The sequence below is a fragment of the Theropithecus gelada genome, chromosome 8, assembly GCF_003255815.1.
Source record: "Theropithecus gelada isolate Dixy chromosome 8, Tgel_1.0, whole genome shotgun sequence".
Lineage (NCBI taxonomy): Eukaryota > Metazoa > Chordata > Mammalia > Primates > Cercopithecidae > Theropithecus > Theropithecus gelada.
Window position 1 is genome coordinate 23,214,613 of NC_037676.1, and position 14,693 is coordinate 23,229,305.

A 14,693-nucleotide genomic window follows, 5' to 3' on the forward strand; every position below is an offset into this window, starting at 1 on the left:
GTGACTTGGCTATCCTGGGACTGGAGGTACAGCTGAGGTGAGGAGTGGACCAGCCATGGATGGAATTAGGGTCACAGCTGGGGGGCATTCTGAGAATGAGAGAAGCATGGAAGGGTTGCCAAGCTCTCCACTCACCCCTGTGACATGCATGGGAGTGGGTACCTGAGAAAGCACCACGGAGAGTAAAATCCAAGAGAGGACTGAAAGCTGATGGGCTTCGATTACACTCCCAACCCACACACAGATCAGTGGCCTGAGGGCTGAAGTTTTACAGGTCCCTGGGGTTTAAGCAAAACTTCTGTCCAAATTACTGACCACTATAACATGCCGACACTAGGGCAACCCATAGGAAAACAAGATAAAATATAAACATGAGAATTAAAACCTGAGCAGAGATGTCCGTGGCTATACACTTCAAGCAGAGATGTCCGTGGCTGTACATTTCAGGAAGGGAGTTAAGGGAGAGGATGGGGGAAATCGGTTGTGCAGTTTAAGTCCAGTTCAGCCACTTTTTAAAACACTCAAAACAATAAATCGGAATCCATACTTGCTATATGATATTATCAAACTGCTGCTGTACCAAGGAATCTTCACGCGCATATTTACATCAGTTCTGCCAGGAATACACCAATGACGACACAAAACAAAACCTTCGCCGACGGATGACCTGTCATCAGCATTCCCATTATACCAGCAATCATTCCCAAATATCAAACATCTCCCCATAGCTATTCTGCCTTTTTCTCAAAGCGTCTGTCCTGCCGGATGATTCTAGAATTCAGAAACTCACATCGCATGTGTGTAAAATTAGGAAGTCATATTCCAAGAAAGATATTAACTTCTTTTTTTTTTTTTTTTTTAAATTTATTTATTATTATTATACTGTAAGTTGTAGGGTACATGTGCATAACGTGCAGGTAACTTCTTTATTAGCGGACGATTGTCTGTGTACCTGACAATCCATCAGTGACGTTCATGGAAGAGCCACTAGGTGGCCACATAGCTAACGAAATTCTTGTTAGCTGGAAAACTGCTCGAGGCTGCTGCTGTCCCTTTTCCGGAGAGCACTAGGCCCTCAAAATCATGACTTTCAGTAAATATCTTAAGGAATTTGATGAATTCCATTCTTGATGATTATAGATGGAAATCTGGGTGAATTGTTTCAAACACCGCTTTCGTCTCTGGCAGAGCTGTGGATGGAAACAGACAAACAGGGACCATATCCCTAAACAAAAGGGGAATTGGGCTCTCAGCTAGAAAGCTTTGAATGGAGATTTTAGACTGAATGCATAAATCTTCTTTACTCTCAGTCATGAAGTCCAATTTTCTTGACATTGGCATTTGGATAGACCCAAAGAAAACCCAGGCTCCTGAAAACTACTACGAGTGGGTGTCTAGTTTTTTGTTGTTGTTGTTTAATTATGTATTATCTGTTCATTTTGTTTGAAGGCCATCAAATTAACTTGGCTGACTGCTGCCATGGAAACCTGAAGCTCTCCCACCTCCTGGGGGATGTATAATGGATGGTGAATGTCAGCAGCCTACATCCTGTGTTACTTATCTGACATTGTGGTGCACTGTTGATGTCCTCTACTAATCATCACCATTGAGTGAGAAATATTGATTAGATTCCTAGGCTTTTTGAGAAGCTTCCTGATCACTTTCTAACTGAAGGTCAGGCTTTTAGGAAACTCAAGAGCTGATGTATAGGGAAGTGAGGGTCTTTTGGGTTGAACAGAATCCATTAACATCTGTTTCCAGGAAAAGTTATAATTGTGAGACATATGTAATGGGTATTGATTGCTAAGGAAAGAAGATACACATAACTTTAAACCTTAGAAGTCTCCAAGGACAAAAAAATGGAAAAGGGGGGTCTTTGGGATTGCAGGAATGCTGGCTGGGAGGAAATTACATCAGAGCTGTCTTAGAGGATCTTAGATAAATAAATTCAAAAGCCAAAGTCTCTTGCTCAAGGATACCAGAGATATGCTACTACAGCAGCTAAAACAAACATAGCATTTTGTGAGTGGACACTATTTGTCAGACATTATTCTAAGCACTTCATATGTATTATTTCAGTTAACTTGAAACAATGAGTTAAATGCTACTACTATTTTCATTTTACAGCTTAGAAAATTGATATAAAAAAAGTCAAATAATGTGCCAAAAGAGATAGCCGTTTAAGTAGTATGTTCACAATTCTAAGCCAGGAAGTCTAACTCCAAAGAGTATGCTTTTCATCATTATTATGCTGTGATACAAATACAACAGTGACAGGAAAAACGCACAGCCCTCACCCCCAAAATTCAGAACTGTGTAAATATCTCACTCCCATTCTCTTCTTCCATCTACGGTCCACCATACTTCCCAACCATAGTAACAATGGTGCATGAGTTAACATATCAAGTAGGAAGAGCAAAGCTAGGCAGCTGTCACCTCCCAGTTCAGCCAGAGCATAGCTGAGATGCTGTTGTCCAAGGAAGAACTGTATCTGGGGATGGACCAAAACTTAAACGCCCTTTGCAGCTCTCATTGGTCACTTCCTAGCAGGGACTTTGTGAACCTTGAATCTTTCCCTTGTGATATAGTGACTCAATTTCTGGATGATCCTTGCTTAATAGAATAGACCTCTACCTGGGTGGTGCTTTAATTCAGCTTAGTGTGTTTGGGCAAGCTGTGTGTTGTTGTCTCTGCCGTCACTGTGCACAATAGGGAAGACAGTGGGCCAGGGGATGGCAGGGGCCAATCAAGAGATAGAGCCCTCTGCTAAAGCGTCCTTCCTTGCTTTAATCAAATGAAGAATGCACCAGATGAGGGTCACTTGGAACACACAGGGAAAGGTAGAGCACCTACAAAGCATCTTCCAGACCCCAGGCACCTGCAAGATGCTATTATATTTCCATGAAATGCACAAGGTCCATGGAAAGGATTCTTTTACAAATGAGGAGGCTAGGGATAAGAGGTCCTCAAACACACAGCCAAGAAATGGCAAAACAGGAATCACAAGCCTCAGACCACCAAAAACGATAAGTCACTCCAGTTTTAAGAATGACAACAGCATCACAATTGGCCACTGGATGACCTCAGAGTTCAATCCTGCTAAAAGTAGCTTAGGATTGAGACCATCCTGGCCAACATAATGAAATCCCATCTCTACTAAAACACAAAAAATTAGCCGAGTGTGGTGGCATGCACCCGTAGTCCCAGCTACTCGGGAGACTGAGGCAGGGGAATCCCTTGAACCCAGGAGGCAGAGGTTGCAGTGAGCCGAGACTGCACCACTGCACTCCAGCCTGGCGACAGAGCCAGATTCTGTCTCAAAAAAGAAAAAAAAAAAGAAAAGAAAAAAGAAAAGAAAAAAGTAGCTTTGATGTTGAAAGTGGCTGGTAGCAGAGATCAGTTAGTGGTCCCTCTCCAATCCTAGCCAAAAGGAGCACAGTATCCATTTCATTTTCACATCTTCAGGTTCTTCAAAGTCATGCCTAAAGCAGGGAAAGAATGAAAAGATCTACTGTCATTCTAACAGGATTCAAAGAGAGGAACCACTGGATGGAAAAATGTGAATTATTTTAGACAAAGCCTTTAGCATTTAAAATACTCCTCCCATAATTAATCTATTCATTTCTCTCACGTTATCAGTGTCAGTGCCTTGATGTCAAAGTGTATGTCAATAAGCCACAGATGGGAAAATAATAGTTGGAGTGACCTCCTGAGCTTCTAGGTTGTTCTACTCTCTCCCTTAAAGACCTGGTTCAGGGGCGTGCCTCCTCAGGTCCACCAGTGAAAGCAGTTGGAGAGTAATCTGATCTTCTCTGAAATGTCCCTCATGCTGTCTCTGAAGAAGGACATTTCCCAAGTTTAAGCTATCATTGCCTACTGTAGTCGTCTGTCTGGCTGGAGGAAGGAAGAAATAATCTCCTAAGTAGCACATTGTGCAAATCTGATGCCTCAATCTTGAGGCACTGCCAAGCAATTCAGAAGAGAAATAAATCAATTCATTCCATCTCGTTAATGCTGCCATGTCTAACAGGTTTCTATGCCGAAAATATCACCAGCTGGACACTGCGACACTTAATATTGCACCTTCAGAAATGAATTATCAGGCACAAGCACAGTCTGATGTCATTCTCCTGACCTGGTTCGCTTGAATCTTCAAGAGAAAGAACACTCAGGCTCAGACGGAACAATGTTAAAATGGCAGAACCACATGATGTCACCTCCCGCATCACAAAACAGGCAAAGTTATTACCCTCTTCACTAGGATCCCTCTTAGACTCCTGTAAATAGAAACAATAACAACAAAAAAGCAGAGGCAGCGATCAAGCACGCTTACAGATTTCAGAGGAAAAAAAAAAACTTATAAAAATAAACAACAAATATGGACTGATACCATATAGGTTCTGTTTACTTATCCATTAACTTCTTTGTTCAACATGTACCATCGCATACTGGCTGTGTTAGAGGTATTATTCTAGGGACGTGAAGATATGCAGGTGTACACAGCCCTGCCCTAAGAAAACCAAGCTCCGTGAGCAAGCAAAACAGGCTTCTAAATGGATGGTCATAAATTATGTGATGTCTGTAAGAAAACATCTTATGTATCCTCTGAATATATATACCTACTATGTACCCACAAAAATGAAAAGATTAAAAATAAAATGCATTGCCACATATACATGAAAAATGAAATTCTGGAAAAAAGTTAGAAAAATAAATTAATGTGATACATGGCACCAAAGAGGAAGGCAGTAGGAGAAAATGCCCAGGGGAATGAAGAGAAGCCTTGTAATGCTTGCTGGAATGGAGAAGGCTTCAGAGAGGTAACTTTTAATCAAGGTCTTAACAAAGGTACAAAGGTTTGCCAAGCAGAGAATTAGCATTCCAGGGAGAAGCAGCGAGTCTAAGCATACCTGAGTTTGGTGGGTCTGATCACAGAAAGTAGGTTAGTGTAGTTATATCATAAGTTATATAGGAAAGCATGGTATGAGAGTACATTAAAGATAGGCTACACTGGATATTCTATGATGTGGTTATCTGTTGTTGTTTGAGACAAGGTCTTGCTATGTTGCCCAGACTGAAGAGCAGGAGCACAATCTCAGCTCACTGGAAACTCTGCCTCCTGGGTTCAAGTAATTCTCTTGCCTTAGCCTCCCGAGTAGCTGGGACTACAGATGTGTGCCAGCACACCCAGCTAATTTTTTAATTTTTTGTAGAGACAGAGTTTCGCCATGTTGGCCAGGCTAGTCTCGAACTCCTGGCCTCAAGTGATATGCCTGCTTCAGCCTCCCAAAGTACTGGGATTACAGGCATGAGCCACTGTGCCTGGCCTGCTGTGGATATCTTAAAGGCAATTGACTTGGTAAAATAACTTAAATGAAAGTAACAAGGTAAAATTTGTGTTTTGGGGGGGAAAAGTCATGATTTTGAAGGTTGGATGAGAGAAGGCTACTGTACTGTCAAGTTAGAAGATATAAAACCTCAGAGAGACCAGGGTGGTAGAAACATAGATTAAAAGGAGGGCTACAAGAAGTTCTTTTTTGATTGGGTAAGGGAACAGGGATGAGGTCAAGGGCAGAGTTGATGCTGTCTTCTATGTTTCTGATTTGTGTAGATGACATTTTATTGGTTCCTTAACCAAGAAAAGAAAGTAAGAAAGAAGCAGGTTAGATTGGAGATGACAATGGAGCTTAAGTTTGATGCATTTTTAACTTTCTTATGTAAATAAATATAGTGAATTAATATAATGATAAAAAGTATACTGGTAAGTTTATGTAATCAAATTGGAGTAACTGGGATATGTATCACTTTAAACATTTATCTTTTTTATGCGAGGAACTCTCAAATTATTTTTTTCCAGCTACTTTGAAATATACAATTGATGAATGTTAAGTGTAGACACCCTACTCATTATGCTGAAAATATGTACATGTGTATCAACCAAAAAATCTAAAAAAAATTATACTGAGAAATACTCAGATAAGTTTTCATAAAAAAATTACTTAAAAATGTGCATTCAATTTTACCCAGTTATTGTGCTAACAGTTGACTATCTAGAACCTTGGACTAGGAGCAGAGGGTATGTAGTACAGGGTAGGTTTATCAAATATTGTTTTAGATTTAAAAGCAACTTGTTCCTTTTAGAAGTTTTGAAAACAAAGCCCAGTGAAGTTAAACAACTAGTGGAAAATAAACAAGATATGGATAATTGTGCAAACAGGACCCAACTCTCCTAGCTTCTTATGTAGTACATGGTCCCTGCCCATCTGCAGACTCATTGGTGAGATAAAGATTATTAGGCTATTCCAAAAATTCTCTACAAACCCTAAAGACTTTATAGTTCTCCTGAGTAAGCGCCCCTGTAACTTTCACTCTAAGCCCCAATAAAGGCCTCTCAAGGGAAAGGTTAAGGTCCCCTCAAGCAAGAAAGTCATTCTATTTGAAAAGACAAAATGACAATTTTGTGCTATTCTACCCAACACAATCTTCCTTGTTTCCCCGTCTTGAAACACTAAGTCCACTGCAAATGTTTAATATCTTTTATATCTTCCATGTCTCCACTTAAATTTTTGAACATATTGAATATTATTTTAATGAGTGTTCTGAGCCTAGTCTGCTAAATCAAATATCTGTGTCTGTTCTAGGTTAATTTTAAGTTTTCTTTTCATATAAGACCCCCACTTTGGCTTTACCTTTTGCTATCAGTAAAAGCTCCCTGAGGCCTCGCCAGAAGCAGATGCTGCCATACTTTCTGTACAGTCTGTGGAACCATGAGCCAGTTAAAACTCTTTTTTTTTTTTTTTTTTTTTTGAGAGGGAATCTCGCTCTGTTGCCCATGCTGGAGTGCAGTGGCACAATCTCGGCTCACTGCAACCTCTGCCTCCCCGGTTCAAGCAATTCCTCTGCCTCAGCCTCCTAAGTAGCTGGGATTACAGGTGCCACCACACCAGGCTAATTTTTGTATTTTTAGTAGAGATGGGGTTTCACTATGTTGACCAGGCTTGTCTCAAACTCCTGACCTCAAGTGATCTGCCTGCCTATGCCTACCAAAGTGCTGGGATTATAAACCTCTTTTCTTTATAAATTATCCTGTCTCGGGATGCCCTCTCTCACCACTCCTATTCAACATAGTGTTGGAAGTTCTGGCTAGGGCAATCAGGCAAGAGAAAGAAATCAAGGGTATTCAGTTAGGAAAAGAAGAAGTCAAATTGTCCCTCTTTGCAGATGACATGATTGTATATTTAGAAAACCCCAGTGTCTCAGCCCAAAATCTCCTTAAGCTGATAAGCAACTTCAGCAAAGTCTCAGGATACAAAATTAATGTGCAAAAATCACAAGCATTCTTATACACCAGTAGCAGACAAACAGAGAGCCAAATCAGGAATGAACTTCCATTCACAATTGCTTCAAAGAGAATAAAATACCTAGGAATCCAACTTACAAGGGATGTAAAGGACCTCTTCAAGGAGAACTACAAACCACTGCTCAGTGAAATAAAAGAGGACATAAACAAATGGAAGAACATACCATGCTCATGGATAGGAAGAATCAATATCGTGAAAATGGCCATACTGCCCAAGGTAATTTATAGATTCAATGCCATCCCCATCAAGCTACCAATGAGTTTCTTCACAGAATTGGAAAAAACTGCTTTAAAGTTCATATGGAACCAAAAAAGAGCCCACATCTCCAAGACAACCCTAAGTCAAAAGAACAAAGCTGGAGGCATCACGCTACCTGACTTCAAACTATACTACAAGGCTACAGTAACCAAAACAGCATGGTACTGGTACCAAAACAGAGATATAGACCAATGGAACAGAACAGAGTCCTCAGAAATAATACCACACATCTACAGCCATCTGATCTTTGACAAACCTGAGAGAAACAAGAAATGGGGAAAGGATTCCCTATTTAATAAATGGTGCTGGGAAAATTGGCTAGCCATAAGTAGAAAGCTGAAACTGGATCTTTTCCTTACTCCTTATACGAAAATCAATTCAAGATGGATTAGAGACTTAAATGTTAGACCTAATACCATAAAAACCCTAGAAGAAAACCTAGGTAATACCATTCAGGATATAGGCATGGGCAAAGACTTCATGTCTAAAACACCAAAAGCAACGGCAACAAAAGCCAAAATTGACAAATGGGATCTAACTAAACTAAAGAGCTTCTGCTCAGCAAAAGAAACTACCATCAGAGTGAACAGGCAACCTACAGAATGGGAGAAAATTTTTGCAATCTACTCATCTGACAAAGGGCTAATATCCAGAACCTACAAAGAACTCAAACAAATTTACAACAAAAAAACAAACAATCCCATCAAAAAGTGGGCAAAGGATATGAATAGATATTTCTCAAAAGAGGACATTCATACAGCCAACAAACACATGAAAAAATGCTCATCATCACTGGTCATCAGAGAAATGCAAATCAAAACCACAATGAGATACCATCTCACACCAGTTAGAATGGCAATCATTAGAAAGTCAGGAAACAACAGGTGCTGGAGAGGATGTGGAGAAATAGGAACACTTTTACACTGTTGGTGGGACTGTAAACTAGTTCAACCATTATGGAAAACAGTATGGCGATTCCTCAAGGATCTGGAACTAGAAGTACCATATGACCCAGCCATCCCATTACTGGGTATATACCCAAAGGATTATAAATCATGCTGCTATAAAGACACATGCACACGTATGTTTATTGCGGCACTATTCACAATAGCAAAGACTTGGAATAATCCAAATGTCCATCAGTGACAGACTGGATTAAGAAAATGTGGCACATATACACCATGGAATACTATGCAGCCATAAAAAAGGATGAGTTTGTGTCCTTTGTAGGGACATGGATGCAGCTGGAAACCATCATTCTCAGCAAACTATCAGAAGAACAGAAAACCAAACACCGCATGTTCTCACTCATAGGTGGGAATTGAACAATGAGATCACTTGGACTCAGGAAGGGGAACATCACACACCGGGGCCTATCACGGGGAGGGGGGAGGAGGGAGGGATTGCACTGGGAGTTATACCTGATGTAAATGACGAGTTGATGGGTGCTGACGAGTTGATGGGTGCAGCACAGCAACATGGCACAAGTATACATATGTAACAAACCTGCACGTTATGCACATGTACCCTAGAACTTAAAGTATAATTAAAAAAAAAAAAAAAAAACTATTGGAAAAGTGAAACACAAGCCACAGGTTGAGATAAAATATTTTCAAAACACACACACACACACACACACACACACACAAATTATCCTGTCTCGGGTATTTCTTTATGGCAGTGTGAGAATGAACTAATACATACTGTGAAATACAGCTGCCTTACTCTACTTGGATCCATAGCTCCTTCTCTTTACCTCAGGGAATCCGCTGGGCTCTGCCTGGGTTCCCCGTTCTGTGTGCCGCAGCCTGAAAACTCCGAAGACAGTGAGTTTGGGGAACCAAATAGTTCAGATCCTTCATTTCCAGTCTCTCAGGATTCATCATCCTTCATTGTTGGATGGCTTGTGCCTTAAACTGTTGTTTTCATACTGTTTGCCCTTTAAGTTTTTACAGTTGTTCCAGATAAGAAGGTAAATCTGGTCCCTTTTTCTCTAGTTAATGCCTGGTTGGATACAAGTAAAGAGTGAAGTTGAATTGTAGCTTCCCTAGCTGGCAAAATAGTGAACAAGAAAGCTAAAGAAATATACCTGGTACAAAACACTAGAAAGTTCTGAAAAGTTCTGGAATTTTTTTTTTAACTTTTCAATGGATTGTTGTTTTGATAAGAAAGTAAAGGTTATTCTCAGAGTCCAGAAACAATGAGAAACATAAATCCAGAAATGTAAGTTAAATACAAACCACTTTAATCACAACCTCAATGTTTCATCTCACAATAAGGTTCCTGTGAACATGAGACTGTTTTAGAAAATCACAGAATGGAACTGGAACTAAGTCATCCAGAACAAGGGTCAGTAGAAAAAGTAAACAACAATGTTAAGACTCACAAATATGGCCAGGTGTGGTGGCTCACACCTGTAATCCCAGCAGTTTGGGAGGCCCAGGCAGATGGATCATCTGAGATCAGCAGTTCGAGACCAGCCTGGCCAACATGGTGAAACCCCATCTCTACTAAAAATACAAAAATTAGCTGGGCATGGTGGTGCTTGCCTGTAGTCTCAGTTACTCAGGAGGCAGAAGGATTGCTTGAGCCTGGGAGTGGAGGTTGCAGTGAGCCAAGTTCGCACCATTGCACTCCAGCCTGGGTGACAACAGTGAAACTCCATCAAAAACAAAACAAAACAAAAAAGCCTCTCAGATATAATCAATTTTGGGATAGACTCAAAATATAAAATAAGTACATTCATTATATTTAAAAAGTTATGGGATGATCAGAGAAATAGAAATAGTGAATAAAAGTAGTCTGTATAATGTGAAACACACATAACATAGTTGAAATTTAAAATGCAATCGATGTGTTGAACAGTATTTTGAACATAAACAAAGAGATAATTAGTGAGCTTTATGACAATTCTGAAGAAGTTATTCCAAAACACAGCATATAGTTGAAAATAAATATAGTTGAAAAATAAAAGACTAGGAAAGATGTAAGAGAAAGTGAAAAGATGTAACATATCTAACTGAAGTGATGATACAATGGATTGACATTATTCAAGTAACAATGGATATATATGTTCCAGTAACGTTAAAAAGAAAGAGATGAAAAAGAAAAGAAAAAATGTTTTCAAAACTAGAGCGTGTCAGTTTCCAGGTAAAAATACTCTTCTTAAAAGTCATAGTAAAATTTCAAATCATAGGGTTTAAAGTGAAGAATCCAATACCTCCAAGAGAAAATGCAGGTTATAAAAAAGGGATTAAGAATAGGATGGCATTATATTTCTTAATGCAGCTTGGGAAGTTAGAAGAAAATGGAGCACAGGTTTCAAGAGTTGAAGGAAAATCATCAGACTGCACTTTCTTTGTTGCAAGACAGCATATAATTCCTAAAACCAACAAAGGTACAAATGGAAATAGAAGTAACTTACTTAGAAATACAGAGGCAGCTGGTAGTGGGAATAGGAAAGTATGGAATATCTAGTATATAACAAATGAGCATCAGAAGTGGTAACATATGGGGCAGAAGCTCCTGTATTTCATTATAAATCTTTGGATATTATTTGATATTTTAAACTATGTGTACATTTTATGAAAAAAAATATTTTCAAAGAAGATAAGGTAGCTGTCCATCACAAGACACAGTGAGCTATTAAGACATTCGACTTCTGGTTCATACAAATGAGTAAATAACTTAGACAATTTTGCTAAAATCTTAATAATTTTATTTTCTGGTTGAAACACCAAGAGATGCAATTTTTTTGGTCTTCAATGTATAAAGATCAAAATATCTAATATTATATCTCATATATATATAGGTGCTTATGGATGTGTGTATAGATAGATAGATAGATAGATAGATAGATAGATAGATAGATAGATAGATAGATAGATAGATAGATAGATAGATAGATAGATAGATATAGATACAGATATTTTTTAAATTTCAAGTTGACTTCCCCGTTGGAGAATTCATACAGGGTAGGATGAGGGGATATGTCCACAAGGTTGACATAGAAGTCCAGGGAGGACCAGGACTGTCCCTTTGTCATCTCTACTTAGTGCCAGAAAGACAACATGAAATTGTGACTGAGAGAAAAGTTGAGGCTCAGCCAGAGAGGCATGTGCAAAGTGGGCCCTTAAAATTGCAATAGAGGAAGCGTCAAGAGTCCACATACTGAGATCAACTGGAATTGGAGAGCTAGGCAATTTGGTGAGAACTGGCTGAAATGAGGGAAGTAAATAAGAAGTGGCCTGGAGTAATTCCAGACATGAGAGCCAATGTCTGCCACTAGGCTTGTACAAATTCTCCATATACGTTTGCATAAGTGAGTTCTTCCATTTAAAAAGAATGGGACAAAAAATGACTTTAGTGTGTCGTATGATGGGAGGCCTCAAATTTAAAACCAATACATATATACCCAAACACCCAAACACACAAATACACAAAGGATTGAATTTTGACGTTCAATCCATGGCCTCTATGAGCCCTCCAAATAGATGAAATAGATGAGATTACCAGTCTGCAAGTGATCATGACAAAGCTCTTTGTTGTGTTGATGAGCCAGCATCACTGGATGACAGCATCACTAGTATCTGACTAACTTGACAGAATATCTGCATCCTGCCTTTGACTAAAAAGCCTGGCACTGAGGGTTCATTTCTTCTAGGTAATGGGCACACTTCTTTGCTTTAAGGAGCACTGTTAAGATAGGAGTGTTAAAATCAAGGGTTTAACAAGAACACAAGGATTTTTAAAAGAGATTTACTATTTTAATTAGAACCAATGATTAGAATGGCTTGCATTACATTGCAGTACTTAGAATATGAGAATGCAATTTTCCTTTAGTCACTAAGATAATAATTTTTATGTGTGTATTCAGAGGCTGTGCATATGTATAAGAGAAGTGGAAGATGGTTTTTAGAATAGTTATGCCGCAAGAAAAATTTAAAACTTCACTAAGCTAGTGATATTAATACTTGCATTCATTTGTTAAAATCTTTCTCTTTTTCACAGTCAAATTTCCTACTTATGCATGTGAAATGTATAGTTTTTCCCCCATTACAAGAGGTGCAAAGTTTCTCCTTACGAAAGTTGCATTTTGGCAAGACATTAGAAATAAAAGAAACACAAGTGGTGTTTAGTTTTAGTTTAGCTTGTTTTGTTTTGTTTTGTTTTTAAAGAAAGTCAATGATAGCCACAGAAATACTAGGATTTCTAATAGGTCCTCAGAGTATGATTGAAAAGGTCATGTCAAGACAGGGTCAGCAGTACACCTTGGCACTGAGTGAGTTTGAACTGGCTTAGAAGATGGGATCGTATTTACCTGAAAGGAAGCAGAAAAGATACTCTAAATCATTTTTGTTCTCGGGAACTTATACTGGCTTAGGAAAAAGGACTAATATGTACAAGAAAACAATCCCATGGTAAAGCGTGCCATTAACCTTAAACAAACTAGTGCACAGGGCGATCTAGCCCTATATGTGAGTTTGTGTGTTTGAACCTGAAGGACATTGTGAAATACTATTTTCCAGGCTCTAAACATGGGTCATTGTGGGAAATAGAAAATGAAAGAGGCAGAGATGTTAAATTTCTTTTTACAAAGTTGCATGATTTACTAGTTAAAATCAATGGGGACTACCTGTAGTAATCTACAAACAAATAATTATTTTTAAGATAGAAACATGAGACACCTGACTTGCCATCCTCATTCTTAGAGCAGCAAATGGCTCATCTGAGATCTTAGAACAGATGCAGAACCATAACACAGGCTCTCCTTCCATAACAAGGGCATCACATACTCTTCCTCTAACACAGAATATGGATCATGAAGGGCATTGCCAACTCCACTGCCCACCACTTCTGTAAGTAAAAAAAATCAACTCGGAGTTTTCAAAACAGCTGTGTATTATTGGAGAGGAGGCACTTAGGATGAAGACACCTGATGAAGCCTACTTAAATGTGTCTTCTGTATTGAATATTAAGCACAAGAGTAAAATCCTAGTTTAAAGAAAAATTTAGAAGAACACTATACTAAGTAGGAAGTTTTCTATATCCAATTGTGGGGAAATTTTTGGCTTGTTTTATTTTCTCAGTTTTTCATCACTTGATTGTGAATGAGAATAGCCATTTCTCCTGTTATAATACTGTGTATATAACACTGTAATATATAATTACTGTGCTATGCAGTAAGCACTCATTTATAGAACATAGTACTAGATCTGCTGTATATATATCTCAAAGCATTGGTTCTTGCTTTGGTGATCTTTCCCTTCAATTCACTTTACATAAAAAGTCTCAAGGTAATTGTAATTCCTGTTCATGACATTCTAACATCCTTACCAGTGAGACAATATATGCCATATATAGAAAATGTAACAGTTGTTCTTCCTCATGTTAAATGTATGAACACATGGAAATTGAGATACACAGAAAGTAGCTTCAAGCAAGGATACTCATTGTCATTGTCTGTGTCATTCATTAGAAGTTCTATGGGGGTAAAATAGCCATAGTCAGATAGTTGTTTTTATTTATACATAACTAAATTTTATAAAATTCAGCTTTCAAAGGCTACTAAGCCATCAACAAATATTTAATTGGCACCTACTATGTGTTCAGCCCTCAGAAATACTACTACATATACATGACAACTATTGTTAATGTTAAAATAATGAGATTTATCAATTTGGAAAAGAGAACTTTATTTCTCATAAAGGGTTGCAGCCTACAGGGTGACCAATCTGACAGACTGGGAAGCGTAGTCTCTGGTCAGAAGCCAAAAACAGACACCTCAAAGGGAATAGGAATTTATGCTGAACAGGGTGGCCAAATATATATAGTTGGTAAGCTGTGGTAGCCATGTATATTTATGAAAAGAGAAATGTGTGCATGCACAATTGAGTTTCATGTCCCTTTATGAGTATAAATGGCTGCAAGCGCATGACCCCAGGGCGGAGTTTTCAGCCCTCTAATGGCAAAGGGTGAAGCAGAAAACATGAAAACCCTCATTACACATCCTTTGTAGACTGGCCAGAGCCACTCCGTGGTTGGTGGACTCTTATCAAAAGGAATGTGGCTGGT

General features: G+C 38.7%; 1 protein-coding gene across 1 annotated transcript in view; it reads left to right on the forward strand.

Annotated features, from left to right (window-relative positions):
* Positions 1-4,148, forward strand: part of ADAM7 (ADAM metallopeptidase domain 7) — a 69,874-nt gene extending 65,726 nt beyond the window's left edge. Inside the window, exon 22 of the mRNA XM_025394317.1 lies at positions 4,031-4,148. Within this exon, the coding sequence (XP_025250102.1) occupies positions 4,031-4,148 (118 nt within the window). The remainder of the gene's footprint in view (positions 1-4,030) is intronic.
* The last annotated feature ends 10,545 nt before the right edge of the window (positions 4,149-14,693 follow it).